This window comes from Podarcis bocagei (assembly GCF_964188305.1).
Source record: "Podarcis bocagei genome assembly, chromosome: W".
In the NCBI taxonomy this organism is placed as follows: Eukaryota; Metazoa; Chordata; class Lepidosauria; order Squamata; family Lacertidae; genus Podarcis; species Podarcis bocagei.
The window spans coordinates 82,856,194-82,870,206 of record NC_138131.1 but is presented as its reverse complement, the minus strand read 5'-3'; the positions used below and the strand labels follow the sequence as shown (position 1 = coordinate 82,870,206).

The 14,013-nt window shown below is 50.3% G+C and overlaps 1 protein-coding gene and 1 long non-coding RNA gene across 2 annotated transcripts in view; one reads left to right on the top strand and one right to left on the bottom strand.

The window, feature by feature from the left end:
* LOC308578325 overlaps positions 1–14,013 on the top strand; it is a 792,667-nt gene that overhangs the window by 719,827 nt on the left and 58,827 nt on the right. The window lies entirely within an intron of this gene.
* Positions 7,536–11,574, bottom strand: LOC308578347 (uncharacterized protein). The gene is made up of 2 exons (XM_081178614.1): positions 9,954–11,574; positions 7,536–9,909 (listed from the first exon to the last, which is right to left on the bottom strand). Exon 2 carries the CDS (start codon positions 9,565–9,567, stop codon positions 8,653–8,655), a length of 915 nt encoding a protein of 304 aa, XP_081034740.1. The 5' UTR covers positions 9,568–9,909; positions 9,954–11,574; the 3' UTR covers positions 7,536–8,652.

The window sequence follows — 14,013 nt, the reverse complement described above, 5'->3', positions numbered from 1 at the left end:
AATGTTGCAACCAGCTTCCGGAAAAGCGAAAGCGCTTTGATCTTCTAGGACAGTTTTCTTCATAAATTCACTATAAATCAGCCGTACATCGGATCTTCACCGGACCACTTTTATTCTGCTTCATATCACAAGGACTATCAAAGGGGGGTGGCCATAATCCCTCAAGCAAGGAGGCACGTACACTACAGCCCTTCCCAGTTGGCATGGCAACCTTGATAGTCATCCTGATGGGCTCAGACAGAAGACTATCAAGAACACAACGAACTGCATACACTAGTGGATTCAACACGGACTATGACAAAGGGACAGTGATCGGATTCCCCTCAGGGGGCAGGAAACTGCGCCTATCCTTTTGTCTTCTGGAAATGACTCATGGGGAGGGGGGAAAGGGGCTCTGGCCAGGTGTCATGGTACTCAGATTACCTGAGCAACCCCTCCCCTGACTCCTCCTGTTTTTAATGTAGTCATGATGTAGTTACGATGTATTTCTAGGGGTGTAACTCAGGGGATTAGAAGCTAATAAAAGTTGGGGTCTTCTTTTGTTCTGGGCTTCCATCTTGCTTCACCTCGTGGCCGGTGGGAGTCCTGTCGCGACAGTCTTTCTTCAATAAAGACCGAGCCTACAGGCTGCTGATTTGCTCCAAATTGCTTTGGTTGGTGTCTTGATTTCTGCCCAAGGGAGCCCTCGGATTCTCCGGTAACAAGAGCAAAAGTAAAAATATTTTAAATAAATACATAAAGATATTCAAGGAGCCCATTGCTGTATACAGTGCTAATGTTACCATGGATTAAACTAGGGGGTTTTTTTTATTTGTTTAAAAACATTGTATGATTTATTCTTTGTACCCCGCCCATCTGGCTGGGTTTCTCCAGCCACTCTGGGTGGCTTCTAAGCAGCCCATGGGGGTCGTTTAACCGGCCCCCGAGCCACCCTTGAACTGAACTGCCCGCTTCGCGAGTCCCCACAAGCTCAGGCTACCTTTTGGGGTGGCCAGGATGACATAATAGCAGCACGGGACATTTCAGCTGACAGCTAGAGTGGGCATAAGACAAACAGACTGCTGCGTTGATATTTGACAAGGTGACCACAGCTGTGCTTATCTCCATTTCCATTCTTTGGCCACATAGAATGGTGTCGGCTTCTTTTGTTTCTGAGATACATGGTACAAGTGGTGAGGCAACACATGCCATGGTCACATTACTTTGTATCAGTCTGAGCATCCGTTTCTTTGGCCTTGACTGTCATTGTCAGCTGAAACCACAGTAACAGGCTTTCCTGGGCTGTGTCCTCATGCTACACCCCAACCCCCAATGGTCTGCTGAGTCTATCTTGAGCCATCATGAAATCAGGCTCTGGTCACTTGATCAGATTATCAGGACACAAACATGGAAAATTCTCTCTTCAAATGACTAATCTCTTCACCACATATTTATGTATTTGAGGGGGAAACATTGTAGCTCGGTGGCATGCAGAAGGTCCCAGGTCCCTTCCCTGGCATCTCTGATTAAATAAGAACTAGGGAAGAATTGTCACTCCCTGAGACCCCATCAGGGCTATGCGGACAGATATTCTGTTGTTGTTGTTTTTTAAATCATGGTTTTTATTGAGTTTTCCATATTTCATTTCATTTTATAATACATATCCCAAGCTTATATTACTGCTCCAAGCGAGCATCGACTTCCTTCCATCATTCTTTCTGACTTTCCTATTAGTTTAACATATTTGTCACATTTCTATAATCACTTCTTTACCATATATAATCATTTAACAATCACCCTTTCATTTGTAAATTAGCTCCTTCTTTCCACATTACAAAACATTTCACATTAATGTTACAAACGTTTTTAGGTGTTTACAACTTTCTTTCAAATAATTTATAAATTTGCTCCAGTCCCTTTGAAATCTTTCAGCGGGTCGGTTCCTAATTTTCTCCGTCAACTTTGCCAGTTCCACGTACTCTACCATCTTTATCTGCCAGTCGTCTAGAGTGGGGAGCTCTTGCTGTTTCCATTTTTGGGCCAGAAGGATTCTTGCCGCCGTTGTGGAGTACATGAATAGGTTAACATCTTTTTGGTGGATTTCCTCGTCAATTAATCCTAATACAAATACTTCTGGCTTTTTACTATTTATAATGAATTTTAAAAGGTATTGACCTTTTTAAATTCATTATAAATAGTATCCCAGAAGATTTTAACTTTGATACAAGTCCACCACATATGTAGGAAATTCCCTTCTTCTTCCCTACATTTCCAACATAATTTATCTTGGCTTCTATACATTTTGGCTAATTTACTTGGTGTGATGTACCAACGGTACATCATTTTCATTCAGTTTTCTTTAAGTGCCACACATGCCGTAAATTTGATTGTTTTATTCCACATTACCTGCCACCTCTCAAAATCAATATTATGCCCCAGATCCTGTGCCCATCTTATCATCACACTCTTTACCTCCTCATCCTTTGTTTTGCACTCTAGTAGTACCTTATACATTTTTGATATCATTTTCTTATTACTACCCAGCAGTTCTGTCTTAATCTCTGATTGGATGTTACTAAAACCATTGCTTTTATTGTCTTTCTTAAAGATATCTTGTAATTGGTGGTATTGTAACCAATCGGTTAATTATCCTCTCAATTCTTTGAATGATTTTAACTTTACTTTACCATCCCCCTCCAGTAACATGTCATAGACCAAATGGAGCAAACAGCACGCAGACCTAGTGGTGGGAGGAAAAAATCCTTAAATAAGAGACACGGGGGAATGATTAATGGACTTCAATGTCTGTACACTAATGCGCAAAGCATGGGAAATAAACAAGATGAGCTTGAGCTCTTGGTACAGCAAACTAAATATGACATAATAGGCATCACTGAAACCTGGTGGGATAAGTCCCACAATTGGAATGTAATAATGGGGGGATACAATCTATTTCAGAGAAACAGACCAGACAAGAAAGGAGGAGGAGTGGCGTTATATGTCAGGGATGTGTATACCTGTGAAGAGATCCAAGATTTAGAACCTCAAAGCCAAAGTGAGAGCATTTGGGTCAAAATTAAGGGAGAGAAGAATAACAGAGACCTCATTAAGATTAAAAAAGGATGTGTACAAAAAATGGAAAAGGGGGGAAACCACCAAAGAGGAATTCAAGCAAATAGCCAGCACGTGTAGACACAAAGTCAGAAAAGCTAAAGCACAGAATGAACTCAGGCTTGCTAGAGAGGTTAAAAGCAACAAAAAAGGCTTTTATGGGTATGTTTGTAGCAAAAGGAAGAACAAAGAAACAGTGGGGTCACTCAGAGGAGAAGATGGTGAAATGCAAACAGGGGACACAGAAAGGGCTGAACTCCTCAATGCCTTCTTTGCCTCAGTCTTCTCCAATAAAGAAAACAATGCCCGACCTGAAGAATTTGGAGCAAATGATTCAGCAAAGGAAACACAGCCCAGAATAACTAAGGAGATAGTACAAGAATACTTGGCTAGTTTAGATGTATTCAAGTCTCCAGGGCCAGATGAACTGCATCCAAGAGTATTAAAAGAACTGGCAGATGTGATCTCAGAACCACTGGCAGTCATCTTTGAGAATTCCTGGAGAACAGGCGAAGTCCCGGCAGACTGGAGGAGGGAAAATGTTGTCCCTATTTTCAAAAAGGGGAAAAGAGAGGACCCAAATAATTACCGCCCAGTCAGTCTGACATCAATACCAGGGAAGATTCTGGAGCAGATCATTAAGCAAACAGTCTATGAGCACCTAGAAAGGAATGCTGTGATCACCAATAGTCAGCATGGATTTCTCAAAAATAAGTCATGTCAGACTAACCTGATCTCGTTTTTTGACAGAATTACAAGCCTGGTAGATGAAGGGAACGCAGTGGATGTAGCCTACCTTGATTTCAGCAAGGCATTTGACAAGGTGCCCCATGATATTCTTGTAAAGAAGCTGGTAAAATGCGGTCTTGACTATGCTACCACTCAGTGGATTTGTAACTGGCTGACTGACCGAACCCAAAGGGTGCTCATCAATGGTTCCTCTTCATCCTGGAGAAGAGTGACTAGTGGGGTGCCACAGGGTTCTGTCTTGGGCCCGGTCTTATTCAACATCTTTATCAACGACTTGGATGATGGACTCAAGGGCATCCTGATCAAATTTGCAGATGACACCAAACTGGGAGGGGTGGCTAACACCCCAGAGGACAGGATCACACTTCAAAACGACCTTGACAGATTAGAGAACTGGGCAAAAACAAACAAGATGAATTTTAACAGGGAGAAATGTAAAGTATTGTACTTGGGCAAAAAAAATGAGAGGCACAAATACAAGATGGGGGACACCTGGCTTGAGAGCAGTACATGTGAAAAGGATCTAGGAGTCTTGGTTGACCACAAACTTGACATGAGCCAACAGTGTGACGCGGCAGCTAAAAAAGCCAATGCAATTCTGGGCTGCATCAATAGGAGTATAGCATCTAGATCAAGGGAAGTAATAGTGCTACTGTATTCTGCTCTGGTCAGACCTCACGGAGTTTTACGTTCTAAGAGATTTTTATGTCTAGTCCATACCTCATACAAGGATTTTCTAATGATGTGGTGCAGAAACCCTCTGTGAACTTTTGTCTTTCCATACCACAGGTAGGCGTGCCACCCGTATCTATTATCGAATCCCTCTAAATCTAGTACCTCCTCATTGTCTCATGCTATCCAATCACGCAACCAACAAAAACAAGATGCTTCATAATAAATTTTTAGATCTGGCTGGGAGAATCCACCTCTTTCTTTTGCATCAGTCAGGATTTTATATTTGATCCTAGGTTTCTTTCCCAGCCAGATATATTTAGAAATAAGTTTTCGTCAGATGTCAAATTGTTTCGTTCCACATATAATAGGAATGGTCTGGAATAAGATTAACAGTTTCGGAAGCATGTTCATTTTAATATCAGCAATTCTGTCCATCAACGATAATTTCATTCTGGTCCAAATTTCCAGGTCTTGTTTAATCTCTGTCCACACCTTTTCGTAATTATCTTTATATAAGTTGATGTTTTTTGTCATTAGCCATACCCCCAAGTATTTTACTTTTTTTTGCAATTGTTAGTCCTGTTTTCATTTGTAACTCTTCTATTTCTTTACTATCCATGTTTTCTGTTAGTAGTTTTGTTTTGCTCTTATTAAATTTAAATCCAGCAAGATGACAATATTCTTCTATTTTTTCCATTGCCTCAATTGAACTATTTATTAGTTGTTCCAACGTCAACACTACATCATCTGCAAAAGCTTTATATTTGTATTCTTTTAAACCAATTTCTATACCTTTTACTCTTTTTGTTTCAGTTTTTTTTTCAGCAGAACATCTAGTGTTGTTATGAATAATAATGGCAATAGCAGGCAGCCCTGCCTTGTCCCCTTCGTTATCTCAATTCTTTCCGTTAAAGTATTGTTAATTGCGTGGACAGGCGGAGTCCCCAGATCCTGCACGGCCCCCCCGTCATGTGAATAACGACTCAAGACAACGTGCTATGGGATTAAATTGGCCACAACTTTATTAAATTTCAAATGTGGGTAGACCTTGGCTCAGGCATTGGGCGTTCTCCCTCCCCGGTCCCCAGCCGGGGACCTAGGGAGCATCAGGGTTATCCAGTGTGTGTGGGGGGGATGGGCCGGCTCTGGAGAACATATGTTCAAGCAGAGATGGCCGCCCCCATAACGCCGCTGCCGCAGGAGGGAGCAATGACGACCTTTCGGTGTACGGCCAAAGCCTCCCTCCAGAAAACCCCTTTAACGGGGAACCCTGGTATCGCCGCCGCAAGAGGAAGATGGACAAAAGGATTCCGCCCAAGGCCTGATACCGCCAAAGTTGTGACGTTTTGCTACGGGAAAGGCGAAACCTGCCAATGCAGGGAAATTCCTTTCCGGCCCTTTAACAGCGACCTTAACGTAGCAGCGCCCGCATACCTGTGAAGAAAAGTTAACCTGCAAAACCTGTGAAGAAAAGTTAACCTGCAAAATAAGACCTTAACTGAGGGTGGGTAGGGTGGGAGAAGCTCTGGAGCCAAGTGTGGATTCCTAGGTAAGATCCTCCCTCTATTGTGTGGGCAGGTAATCCCTCCCCTACCTGGCCTGGTCTCCTTGGCAACGCTTCCCCCAGGTGGGATTGGACAACTGACTGAGGTAGGTGGAGACCTCCAGGTATCCCACCTGAGGGAAGGCAAAGCCAAGCCTATGCTGTTGGAGCCGCTCCAGATCTAGGGGCTGCACGCGTCCACGCAAAGGGCGCCCCCCATTTTAAGCGGGGAGCGGTCATTGCGTGGACAGGCGGAGTCCCCAGATCCTGCACGGTCCCCCCGTCATGTGAATAACGACTCAAGACAACGTGCTATGGGATTAAATTGGCCACAACTTTATTAAATTTCAAATGTGGGTTGACCTTGGCTCAGGCATTGGGCGTTCTCCCTCCCCGGTCCCCAGCCGGGGACCTAGGGAGCATCAGGGTTATCCAGTGTGTGGGGGGGGGATGGGCCGGCTCTGGAGAACATATGTTCAAGCAGAGATGGCCGCCCCCGTAACGCCGCCGCAGGAGGGAGCAATGACGACCTTTCGGTGTACGGCCAAAGCCTCCCTCCAGAAAACCCCTTTAACGGGGAACCCTGGTATCGCCGCCGCAAGAGGAAGATGGACAAAAGGATTCCGCCCAAGGCCTGATACCGCCACCCGAGACCGCAATTGCGGTCTCGCCGCCAAGACTACCAACATCTGAAAGACGCCTTTGCCATCCTCCACCAATCAATCAGGCCATGCCTGATGTCGCTCAGCCAACGCTCGTTACCCAGGTCCGATAGGTGCACGCCATCGGGCTGAAATAGCTCCTGCATGTAAACTTTAATGTTGGGGTGTTTCATGACCTGACCTCCCATGCGAGTGGTTGCAGAGCGCACTGCCCTATTGATTTTTTCCACAGTGTAATTAAGTCTAGTGGGTTTGATGTTGCCACGCCAATGCAAGCGTGGTAGAGGTTCGTACCAGAAAATCGTGATATTGGGGTGAGTGGCGTGCACGCTTTCCAGGTCTGCGATCGCTGTTTTGATCAAAATTATGCTTTTGCGCACGACCAAGTCATTTTCGCAGAGGTGGAGCACAACCGCGCTTGCCGGGTGGCGGAACGCAAGTTCGTGACGAAACCGAGGGAGCAGGGCATCCCACCGTGGAACGCAAGTTCGTGACGCAACCGAGGGAGCAGGGCATCCCACCGTGGAACGCAAGTTCGTGACGCAACCGAGGGAGCAGGGCATCCCACCGTGGAACGCAAGTTCGTGACGCAACCGAGGGAGCTGGGCATCCCACCGTGGAACGCAAGTTCGTGACGCAACTGAGGGAGCAGGGGATCCCAACGCCTTCCCCGTTGTCCGAACCAGGCAATGGAGATCTTTGGCTGCAGACCCAGATGTTCTCCGCCTGGACCAGTGGTGGCATGGATGGCCGCCCAATGCACTATGCTGTGGCCGAAGTTTGGGGGTTGAGCCTGAAAGAAAGGATCTGTCAGTGTCTGCTGGTTGTATCTAATGTAGCCTTTGAAGGCAGCTGAACGCCACCGCCCCATTGCTTTTATGTGTTCTGCCGGGAGGCCGCTTGCAGCTGCCGTGGTTGCTGCACCGATACAAAAGGAATGCCCAGAAAATTGTGCCGGGTCACCTACACAAGCATGGATGGCCTTACGCAATATTGAAACAAATTGGCAACGGGTCATGGGGCGGCCTGATGCATGAATGGGAGGGCCTGGTCCTGGAGGACGTACCTTCAAGAATTTGCGTGTGTCCGCGACCAGGCATGGTCCAGTGTGTGGGGAGGGGGCTAGACTTAGCGTGGTACCCCTACCTAGTTGATCGGTTTTGGAGGCTCGGATTTTGACTTGTAGCATGCGCCTGTCAGGGTTGATATCAGCCACAGACAAGCCCCTGCGATGAGATGACAATGTGCCCCCAACGCACTCTCCGATACGGAGCGCACCAAGGAAGGCCAGGGAGAAGGCCGCCCTGAATAGCCTAATCTCATAGCTGGACCAGCAGATACTGGGGAGCACATCCAATATCAGCCGGAGGATCTCAATGATTACTGTCCTCCTCTTATCTGGAATGGGCGGGTGGGAGTGACGCCACCCTGCAAAGCTTCCTTACGTGGAAATTGTTACAGGGGTCTGGGAGCCAAAAACAGTTGCTGAAGTATGAGAAAGCAGCCTTGTGCAGGCTGATTGTCTTAAGGGGCCATGCCTCTACGCTTTAGGTGAACTATTAGAACATCATACTCCTTAGCTGCACGTCTGCGTCGTAAACCAAACTTATCTCTGAACCCCTCGAATTGGGACCATGCTCCGGTGTAGGATTGCAATGTTGATGGTGCAAGGGGGCTCAGTACCCCTGCTGTCACTTCTCTCGACCGAGTTCCCAAGGTCCTCCGGAAAGGCTTCTGGGAGTTGATCGGCCTCGGGTGCTAGGTCACCAAAACGCTCCATCTGAAAGCGAGACAGGGCATCTGCAATGTCGTTATTGAGGCCCGGGATGAACCGCGCGGAAAAGGTGATGTTACCTTTCAGACATTCCAGCACGAAGAGACGGAGCACGCGAATTACCCTGTTGGATTTTGCAGATTGCTTCGCCATGATTCTTACCACCGCCTGGTTGTCTGACCAGAAGCACACCTTGGTGTCCTTGAGAAGGTCCCCCAAACCCGGAGAGCTACTAGGATTGGAAAGAACTCAAGAAAAGTTAAATCGCGTGTAATGCCCTCCGCGTGCCAAGATGTCGGCCAAGGCTGCGCACGCCAGTGACCCCTGAGGTAGACACCGAAGCCAGAGCGACCAGAGGCGTCAGAGTGCACCTGTAGCTGCTCCTTAAGCAGCAGCCAATCTCGCCAAAAGGATACCCCATTGTAACTTTTCAGGAAGGTCAGCCACATTTTGAGGTCCTCCCTTATGGTATGAGTGACCCTGATGTGGTGGTGGGGGGCAACACCGCCAACCATGAGACGGGCTAGGCGTGCGCAAAAGGCGCGACTGGGCGAGATAACCCTGCCTTCAAAATAGAGGTGTCCTAAGAGTGTCTGGACCTGATGCAACGTAGTCGTTTTCTGGGCCATCGTGGTGGTAACCAATTCCCTCAACGTGGCGAGTTCGGCCAGGGGCAGGCAAGAGGTTTGGCTGACAGAATCCAGTTCAATACCCAGATATGATTTGAAACCTAGCAACCAGAAGTCCCTGGGGTGGACTGGTAACAAACGGAAGGCCGATTCGATGTCACATTTTGCCATGAGCGCGCCCGAGCCGCACTCCCTAACCAGCCTGATTGCCTGATCAAGAGATGCATATTTGACTGAGCATTGTTCTTGAGGATTGGCATCATTTACTGACCCACCCTTTGGGTAAGAAAGGTTGTGTATTAATCGAAACTCGCCTGTGGCCTTCTTAGGCACGATACCTGGTGGAGACACTATGAGGGTGGGAAATGGAGGTTCTGAGAAGGGACCTGCCACTCGCCCCAGCAAACGTTCTTTGGTGATCTTCTTCTCAGCAATGTGTGGCATATCTCAGACAGACTTTTGGTTGGGGGGATTGGTGCATGAAGGGGTGACTACCACTGGGATGTGGAAACCTTCCCTAGAGCCCTCCTAAATGTATTTTGCTGCCTCTTTATTGGGGTACTGGAGTAAAAAGGCAGCATTGCTGATATAGATACGGGTGAGGGGGCTAGGGAAAGGAGAACACTATTTGCGGGCATTGTTTTTGCTTTGCAGTGTGCCAGAGGAGCCTGTAGAGGCTCCGGCCTCTCTTTTGTCTTGAGATGTGCCTGCGCCTGATCCGCGGGAGCCTTGAAAAAACTTCTACCCCCAAAAACATTTTGTGGTGGGGTGAGATCCACTACAGCGCTCGCATTTATGAGCAAATCGGCATTTTTCTCTGAAGCAGGAACCGTTGTTATACTCCCAGCAAGATCTCTTGGGGGCCTTGGATTGGTATTTGGACTGTTTCACATTGTCAGACCCTTTCTTGAAGAATGGGGCAACCAACTCAGACCACACGTCATCATCTTCGATATCCCATCTAGCTGTGTCGTCCCCTGCCGCCCGCTCCCTGAATGCCTGGTCATAGGCAAGTGCCGCCTCCCCCCCCATACATGGCTTCAGCCTTTAGGATGATAAGTAGGTAGTTGGTCAGGTGCCAACCCCTGTCAGGGTAACTAGCGACTATAATACCCATGTAAGTGGTGTATGCAGTGAGCCAATTACGAAAGGTACGCTCAACACTCACTTTTTTATCTTTTTTCCTCTGCTTGGCGGATTTAGATTTTAGGCATGTCGAAGAGGCAGGGGATAGCAGATCAAACAAATCCACAAACTCCCCATTAAGGATGCGTTCCCGCAACTTCTCGCGCAGGCGAAGGCCTGGGGGCTGGTCAGTTCTTTTGAAGTTGGATTTCCTAATGCTACCTCTGGAGTCAATGCCCTCCTCACCACACAGCGCAATAGCACCATGTTCACGCCTGTGCCTCCGGTTGCGGCACCGCCAGACCCAGTGCGGCAGCCCTGGGGCGTGGGGGCCTGTAACCCAATAGCCTTTGATGCTCCCCCCCGTGTACTATCAGTGGAGCTGGACCTACCTGAGGAACTAGATGATCCAGAAGAGTCCCTCTTGGACTTGTGGCTCTCCTCCTGGATTTGCGGTGTTTCCTCCCACGATGACGCGATCTGTGCGACTTAGGGATGATGAGCGTGATGCGCCTTCCTGGACACGGCGGTCAGCGGAGCTGCTACTGCGCCCTTGCCTGCGGCTGTGAGGTGACCCAGAGCGCCCTGTGCGCGAATCCCGCTGCTCCAGGCGGCGCCTCAGCCGGGCAATGGTCCTATCCTTACTGTCTCCACGCACCGGGTGCGAGGGACTGCTACTAAGGCAGGAGCGGGTAGAGGAGGAGCTCTCTGTACATCTCGGCTTGGCAGCCGAGCCCTTGCCGGCGCGACTCGCCATGGCTAGTGGGCTTATGGACCCAAAAGACCCTCTAGGTGCTGCTGCCCTCTTGGGCGCGGTCTTCTTGGGCTGCTCCTCCCTGGTCGCACGCGCCTTACGCTGTTCAGTGGCCTGTATCTGGGCAGGCTTGGTGGACGCGCCCCTTACAGTGCCCCTTCTAATGCGGGGCGGAGAAGCAGCCTGACGCTTTGGTGGCATGGTGTGGGGCTAATAGAGTAGGGTATGCTAGGGAATCCGTAGAACAAGGGGGGGGGCAATGATTGGTAGAAAATGCCCGCTATCAATTTGCAAACACACACTAGTGATAAAGGTAAGGGTTCAAATAATGGGAGGGGAGGAGATAAGGCAAGGACTGAGTCGCAGCAGGGATCGCTACTAAAGGCTGCAAAATAAAACAAGCAATAGTTTAGAAAATCACTGCACAGATTTCAGTTGAGGTCCATGGGCAGTCTCCCCTCGTCGATAATGAGCGCGATGCCTGCTGTCCACTGCACCTGCTGGCAAGCTATGATAGTGAGATGCAAAACCAATACTTACCTGATGAGGCCATAGGTGCGCCTAAGGACCACCGAAGCATAACCGCCCCTGCAGCCAGATCCAGGATGGCCGCCGCCATGTAGTCACCGGCGCAATGGCTGCTGCCATGCGATCGCCATTGAAATGGCTGCAGACTTGGGGCCACCACTAAGCAGGCCCCACCACGGTTTATGGGGGGGTGGGGCAAGCAGAGGCACACACTGTCCCCCGGGGCCATCTGGGGGGGGAGGCGGGTATGCCCACCAGCTGCAGAGGTCCCCCCCGCCGCCGCCCAGGGGAGGTTCCAGGGTCGCCAGAGGCCTGGTGTAGGCCATATGAGGCGGCAGGGCCTCCCTGCAGCCTTAAAGGCTGACCAAAGGTGGGGGAAGGCCATGCGGTGTGGCCCGCGGCCCCCCCACGGAATGGGGGGGTGGCAGGAAGGCCCCCGCCGCCCAGGGGAGGCTCCAAAGCCGCTGTAGGCCCAGCTAGGCCGCACTATTCAGCAGAGCCTTTCCGAGGCCCGGTTACGCCTCCCGGAGCCGGGGAGGGCACGGGCCGCAGCCCGCGCCCCCACCCCCACCCCAGCGATTGTGCGTGTGGCGGGAAGGCCCCCGCCGCCCAGGAGAAGCTCCAGGGCCACCGGAGGCCCGGCTAGGCCGCAAAATGCGGCAAGGCCTCGCCGAGGCCCAGCCAGGCCTCCCTGCGGCCCAGGCAGCCCTCCGGAGCCGGGGGAGGCCGCGTGGCAGGGCCCGGGGCCCCCCCGGCGGTCGCGGGGGTGGCGGGAAGGCCCCCGCCGCCCAGGAAAGGCCCCAGGGCCGCCAGAGGCCCGGCTAGGCCGCAAAATGCGGCAAGGCCTCGCCGAGGCCCAGCCAGGCCTCCCTGCGGCCCAGGCAGCCCTCCGGAGCCGGGGGAGGCCGTGTGGCGGGGCCCGCGGGCCCCCCCGGCGATCGCGGGGGCGGCGGGAAGGCCCCCGCCGCCCAGGAAAGGCCCCAGGGCCGCCAGAGGCCCGGCTAGGCTGCAAAATGCGGCAAGGCCTCGCCGAGGCCCAGCCAGGCCTCCCTGCGGCCCAGGCAGCCCTCCGGAGCCGGGGGAGGCCGCGTGGCGGATGTTGGTTTCTGCTTTGCTTCACTGTGCAGCGAAAGGGCTTGTCACGAGACAGGTGTTTACATTCCACAGTCTGTACTGTTGGAGTTTCTCACGGGAAAGGGAAGCTGGATGTGACGTACACTGGTTTCCTGTTTTTCACTGTGTGATTCTCTCCGAGCTGTCGAGAGGATGCTTTTCTGCTCCGGCAGAGGCAAGATGTCTTTCTGTAATATACCAGCTTTGAACTGTAAATAAAGCAATATAGAGTATGCAGCACGTACTCCTCATCCTTCCGCTGGGCACGAGACTCTGCTTTAAATGAACACGTGGTTATGGGCTCCAGAAGTCGAATCGGAGTGCCGGCAAAGGATCGGAATGCAGAGGGACAGATCGGAACGGTATCTGCTCTGCGCGTAAAAGTGATTGATGAGGTATGTGCTACTGCTCCGGGCAGCCTGCCAGCTTCTAGTTAATTGCTTTATGGCTGGACTTTGAACATTTAAAGCCGTTTTGCCGGGAACAGGCAAAAGGCTCCCAGGCACAAGTCACTATGCTGGGGAAATCGAAAGTAACTTTTAAGTGCGCTTTTGGAATGAAGCAGCTGCAGCAGTGACGCAGCAAGATTTAAAGCAGCATATATGACGCTGAAGGCTAATGCCAGAGTCATGATGGCCCTTCAGGATGCTTGTGGGATTCCTACGCTCAACAAGAAAAACCATGCCGACTGGGTTCTGTATGCAGAGGCAATTCTGCGGAAAGAGGGTTTGTTTGAGGTGATTACAGACCCCCCCCCCCAGTTCCAGTTACAGATGCATGGGAAGCTAAGGATTCCAAAGCACGGGGAACGCTTACATTGATAGTATCCCCAGAAGAGCTCTGTCTATTGCGTGATAAGACCTCAGCCAGAGAAATTTGGGACGCTTTGAGAGAGGCTCACTTAAGGACAGAAGCTGGATCTACTATGTTTTACTTTAACAAGCTGCATAATATGGCTCTTGCTGAAGGTGGAGATGTGCGTTTACATCTGATGGAGATGCAAAATCTGAGACATGAGCTGCAACAGAGAGGACTGAACTTTCCAGAGGCTGTGTATTCTTTCATGATACTACAATCTTTGGGTTCAGGTTGGGAGTCTGTTGCAACCCAGATTGCTGTGCAGCCAACCGCTCAGCTGACAGTGGACTATGTAACTGCCGTGATATTGAATGAAGCGGATCGCCGGGGTGCTAGCTGCATGGGCAAGGGGGAGTCTTCACAGACGTCGTCCCTTAGTGCAGTGGAACCACCAGATGGCGCCAAAGCTTTGAAGGCAGTGAAATGCTACTCGTGTGGACGTCTAGGCCATATGAAGAGGGAATGCAGATATCCCAGGGCCAAGACAGAGCAGCGCAGCGAAAGCTCATCGC

Bases quoted from the DNA above. Each gene is read 5' to 3' on its own strand.
- LOC308578347 (XM_081178614.1), bottom strand. From the start codon at position 9,567: ATGCCACACATTGCTGAGAAGAAGATCACCAAAGAACGTTTGCTGGGG.